We start from the raw sequence: 6000 nt of genomic DNA, 5'->3' as shown, positions 1-6000 counted from the left end.
CCCATTGGACCGAGGAAAAGTGGGCGTGAATGCTTTTTGATCCATGAATTTGCATATTGCAAATTAAATAATCAAATATGTGTATAAAATAAATTAGTGTTTGCGTACATATGTCAAAGATTGGAGTCGGTTGTTCAGACAATTAATTTAGCTCATTTAGGGGTAATTTAGGCCAAAATTTGGATTTTTAGAGGATTTCAATGTGAATACATCTTCCAATTTCCTCCAAAGTAACTTTAAATGGAAGAGTACCTCAAAAATAGTAGGATTAGACACTTTATTTTTGTTTCTTTGTTGATGTCCAGCAAGGTTATGCCTATTTCAATATTTTACGCTCCGCAGTGGCGGCCATCTTGGATTTTCAGTGAAAACGGGTGTTTGCCATGGATGGATTCGAGTCGATTTTTTGTGTGGTTAGAAATACCTCCAAAGAAGCCATTTCAGGTGAAATTGCTTTGTTCACATTTTTGTCCAATCTCGGCACTTTATTGCCTGGCCTATGCATTCTTTCATCGTGTTCAGTGAGATTAAGTATGTTTTTCTTTCCCAGTTGCTGATGCCACCCTGACATGTTCAGGGTTCAAGATAGAGATCATTCACAGCTTTGTGGCAGCAGCCATCTGGAGGTCAGCCTAATTTTGAAGGGCGAAGGAATATTTATATTATGAACTGAAGGTTGATCGAAATTTTGTATGCTATTCAGAGATTAGAGATGCGAGTTCAACTTGTGCACAGAATGACGTCATCCTATTTTGGTGCTTGGATGGATCACATATGGCTCCGTGGTCTGGATTGAGAAGGCCAGGGAAAGATTTACAATCTGAAGCTGACAAAAGTGTAAAAACACATCTTGATATTTCCTTAAACCAGGATTCCACTGGAGCGAGAATAATACCTCCACCCAGACTTTCAGACACCAATATAATTCCATATATCAAAATCCATTAATTAGCAAAATAAAATCAAACAATAAGTCATGCTATTATACTGAATAATGATTAAAGATCACTTGAAAGGTCAATCTGTGTTGGGCACGTTTCCAGGGAAGATTGATCATCTTTCAACAAAGAAAGAGAAAAGGTCGTTTAAAATGCAAATATTGGTTCACGAAAAAATATCTTCACAAAAAAAATAAGTGACCACTATATTCGTTATTAGTGTGTGTGTGCGTCTGTCTTTGTCTGTCTGTCCCGAGCATAGCTCCATGGGTTTATATCATGAACTCGTTGTGTTTTCCTGAAAATGGGCGTGGTGGGCCCATTATGGGCGGAGCCACGCTGAAAAAACGTGTTTTTAGGGGGTAGGCAATTTCAATTTGAATCTTCTCCGAGGGGGTTTTTCAAATCTGACAGGGGTTTCAGCATTTAGTTATTCCAATGGCACCTGCATAGCCCCACAGAGCTCGATTTTTCATTTTCATCCCAAGGTCAAGGTCACAAGGTCATGAACTTAGAAAATTGCGAATTTTGACGTAAAAATCAATCTTCTCTGAGGGGTTTTTGAATCTGGCAGGGGTTTCGGTATGTGGTTAGCCCAATGGCACCTGCAGAGCCCCAAAGAGCTCGATTTTTCATTTTCGTCCCAACGTCAAGGTCACAAGGTCACAAACATAGAAAATTGTGAATTTTGACAAAAAAAATCCATCTTCTCCGAGGGGGTTTGTCGAATCTGGCAGGGTTTCGGTATTTGGTTACCCCAATGGCACCTGCATAGCCCATGGAGCTCAATTTTTCATTTTCATCCCAAGATCAAGGTCACAAGGTCACGAACTTAGAAAATTGCGAATTTTGACATAAAAATCATACGACTGCCCAAACTTTGAGAGCGAGGATGACAATATTTTTTAAGCATAATCTTGAGGTCATTCCCCACCTAAAGTCTTGAAACCATTTTGCTCTATCGAGAACACCTTGCCCGTGGCACCCCCTTCAAGTTTGTTTTTACGCTGATTTTATCAAAGTATGGATAATCCGAGGAGTGCGAAATTGCATTTTGCCTATATGACATTATATTGTTCCTGGAATGTTCCAGAGGAAGTTTTGCACCAAAGGTCATAATCCTTGACCTTTAAAGTTCACAAAGGTCAAATGTTCAAAGCTGTGGGGATCAAACCGCCTATATGACAATATATTGTTCCTGGAATGTTCCAGAGGAAGTTTTGCACCAAAGGTCATACTCCTTGACCTTTAAATTTCATAAAGGTCAAATTTTCAAAGTTGTGGGAATCAAACCGGGTTTTCGACCTTCTTCGACGAACCAACTCCAGTAAGCTATAGCACGTATCCTGTTTCCTTATTTTAATGTCCACAACATTGTTTTGTGACCTTTAAAGGTTATGCAAAGGTCAAATTTTGAAAGTTGTTGATCCAAACCGGGTTTTCGACATTTTGCAGCTAATAACCTGTCACCCATTCCACATCAAGTTGATCATTTTTATAACTTGGTCAAAAATTATCACATTGTCTCATCATTGACTTCTGAAAATCTACATCATCAAATACCGCTCGTGAACCATCGTCGTCTTCAGACTTGTTCTATTTATTTTCAGTTCAGTGAAACAGAAGAAGTAACGTCAGGTAATCACCCGAACCCGGAAGGTAAACCGCAACCCAATCCCACAGGAAAAAAATCCATAAATTTGAACCATTGCCGGCTCTAGACTTGTATATTATTATAACAAATACATGTTCATGAGCATATAATTGAAATAATCATACAATATTTGAGTCCATTTTTCATTGAAGGGTGACAATACATTCACTTTTCAAACAAGTTTAATTATGAAGCCAGTTTAATTGGCAATATTTTATTATTATTATTATTATTATTATTATTATTATTATTATTATTATCACTCTCGAACCCATGATGTTAATTCTGGAGAAATTTGCAGACTACTCTGCTGATTATTTTTTGCAATATTTTGTGTTGTCGCTGGGGGCCTTCTTCTCTTGCAAGGTATTTCAACAATGCTTCGATTTTCGGTCATGTATTGTCTGTTCTTTTTGCATGGATATTTGGATGCTCTCCCGCGTGGATCCTCATATGGATGTTCAAATTGCCATTGTGAGAGAAACCCTTATCACATATCAAACATGTGTAAGGTCGCTCTCCTGTGTGGATACTCATGTGTATTTTCAAATGGCCTTTTTGAGAGAAACGCTTATCACATATGGAACATTTGAAAGGACGCTCTCCTGTGTGGATCCTCATATGTATTTTCAAATCGCCTTTTTGAGAGAAACCTTTATCACAAATGGAGCATTTGTAAGGTCGCTCTCCTGTGTGGATCCTCATATGTATTTTCAAATCGCCTTTTTGAGAGAAACCTTTATCACAAATCGAACATTTGTAAGGACGCTCTCCTATGTGGAACTTTATATGTGTATTCAAATTGCCTTTTTGACAGAAACCTTTATCACATGTGGAACATTTGAAAGGACGCTCCCCTGTGTGGGTCCTCATATGCCGATTCAAATGGACTTTTCGAGAGAAACCTTTATCACATGTGGAACATTTGTAAGGACGCTCTCCTGTGTGGATCATCATGTGCATATTCAAATGGACTTTTTGAGAGAAACCTTGATCACATATGGAGCATTTGTAAGGTCGCTCTCCTGTGTGGATCCTCATGTGCTTATTGAAATTGTCTTTATGAGAGAAACCTTTTTCACATATGGAGCATTTGTAAGGTCGCTCTCCTGTGTGTATCCTCACATGCTTATTCCAAGAGTCTTTCCGAGAGAAACCTATATCACATTTGGAGCATTTGTAAGGATGCTCTCCTGTGTGGATCCTCATATGCTTATTCAAACGGACTTTTCGAGAGAAACCTTTATCACATACAGAGCAATTGTAAGGTCGCTCTCCTGTGTGTATCCTCACATGCTTATTCCAAGAGTCTTTCCGAGAGAAACCTTTATCACATATGGAGCATTTGTAAGGACGCTCTCCTGTGTGGGTCCTCATATGCTTATTCAAATGGACTTTTCGAGAGAAACCTTTATCATATATGGAGCACTTGTAAGGACGCTCTCCTGTGTGGATCCTCATGTGCTGATTCAAACCGCCTTTTCGAGAGAAACCTTTATCACAAACAGAGCATCTGTGTGGGCATTCTCCTCTGTGGGTCCTCATGTGTATTTTGTTGTTTCTTGGTGAAGTAAAATCTTCATTGCATATATTAAACATTTGCCTTTCGATCACCTTTTTGGGTTTGTTTGATTGAATATTGATATTTGTGCTGTTTTCACTGGATGTATACTTGTAGTTTGAAGGTCGTGAGTCTTGTTCTTGAGATTGTTTCTTCAAAATAGACATCTTCTTCACCATCAAGCTGCTCCTGAACGTTATCTGCCCAACTGGACTCCTTGTTTGTTCTACAAAAACAAAGAGCAAGAAGTTATTTTACCTTTTTTCTGTCAAACTCAAAATGCAAAATATTTCACAACTTAGAAAATTTTATAAACCATCAATTCAAAAGATTTAATGTTCAGTTTGTAGGTTTCTGCTCAATTGTTGCAGAACAGACAGGACTGTCATTTGTGAAATGAACAACTGAATCTTCCTTTGCAGAAGCATATCTTAAAGTTTCTGAGAGAGAGGAACCGTTGTGTCGTCTCGATTGCACATTTACAGGATATACTGTTGCGGGGCCGGACGCTGGCCACGAGCATGACCGCGAGATGGAACTGCAGTGTCGGCTCGACCGATCACCCTGAATTCAGATCGTACTTCTTTGGAAAACTCCGGAAAAGTACGGGTTCCTTTTTAGACCATGAAGGGCCATTATTTCCCCCACATGGTACAGGGATATTTGCCAATTTTCAAAATACCGAGAGACCACGTGGCGATCTACTGAGTTTTCACACCCTCTATGGCACCATTACGGAACGAGCTGCATTGCGTGCTCGTTCCGTGTGCGACCTGAGCGGTTTGATCGCTGAGTTCCATCGGTCCGATTGTCCTGTTGCAACGGCCACGGTAGTGGCCTGCTAATTCCCCAGCACACGACATGCTCAGTCAATGAAAGAATAGATGCGAACGAGCTGAAACATTGAACAAATGGGGGTTTATTTATACAAAAGGTGGGGAACGAGGGAAGCACGTCAGGGCAGAGCTAAACTGACTATTAAGAATTGCAATTTTATACAGCACTTAAGCACTTAAACAATTTACTACTTCAAGTCGGGGCCCACAGGACACACACACGCACACACCCAAAGAAACGGACCAAATGGTTTTTAATTGGACCTCCAGCCCAGAGGACAGTGGGGCTGAAGATCAGTGTAGCTGGCTGGCTACCTGGCCGCGAGCGCACGGCTGGGCATCCACTCCTTCATGGAGCTCCGGTCACCGAAGGATGGACCAGCGCAGCCGAACCCAGCTAAGGTGAAACGACGTGATCACCAAGCTCATGGTCATGCGGAGAAGGCAGAGGAGGATGAGGAGGTCAACGGCCAGGGCTGACGACAACGAGGACTGTGGAAAAATTTCCTCTCAGACCAGCCGTCTGCGCTCTTATTCCCTTGTCCCCCTCACGGAGGGGGGGGGTGGTTTCTCCGCCCTCCCCGCTTCTCCACACCGGACAGCATTGTGCGCAGAATCCCTCGTCGCCCTGTCACTGGCCAGTTTTGGCATGCATATCACCCACTGGCAAAAACAGGCGGCAAGCTCTTCCACTGGCCAGGTGGCGTGGTGACATCACATGCACCGCCTCTCTAGCAGTCGGGGAAGTCCGATTGGCCGAGCAACAGTCACGTCACTCTATGCACCCCGATTGGTCGAGAGCCACCGCGATGCTCCTTCTTGAGCTCCACCCACGTATGTGGTCGGACGCAAGGGGATAATGGTGTCAGGCAGTGCGAAGTGAAGGTGAAACGATGCTAGCGTTGTTGTCGTTGTTGGTGGTGTGAATAAATGAGAGAGAAACCCAAACTATCAAAATAACTTCACAGCGCATTTACATTTATTCACCCATTATACAAAGGGAAGGGAGCT

At 41.8% G+C, this 6000-nt stretch overlaps 2 protein-coding genes across 2 annotated transcripts in view; both read right to left on the bottom strand.

Moving 5' to 3' along the window:
- LOC147021199 (uncharacterized) overlaps positions 1-6000 on the bottom strand; it is a 476008-nt gene that overhangs the window by 332768 nt on the left and 137240 nt on the right. The gene's annotated exons all lie outside the window — the stretch shown is intronic.
- The window catches only part of LOC147021200 (uncharacterized), a 225160-nt gene that overhangs the window by 81956 nt on the left and 137204 nt on the right, over positions 1-6000 (bottom strand). Inside the window, exon 3 of the mRNA XM_085893695.1 lies at positions 3024-4379. Within this exon, the coding sequence (XP_085749821.1) occupies positions 3024-4379 (1356 nt within the window). The remainder of the gene's footprint in view (positions 1-3023; positions 4380-6000) is intronic.

This window comes from Eptatretus burgeri, chromosome 8 (assembly GCF_056783735.1).
Source record: "Eptatretus burgeri isolate ZD-2024b chromosome 8, Ebu_testis_v1, whole genome shotgun sequence".
NCBI lineage: Eukaryota > Metazoa > Chordata > Myxini > Myxiniformes > Myxinidae > Eptatretus > Eptatretus burgeri.
The sequence above is the reverse complement of the archived record's forward strand: the minus strand, read 5'-3'. Positions and strand labels throughout refer to the sequence as shown.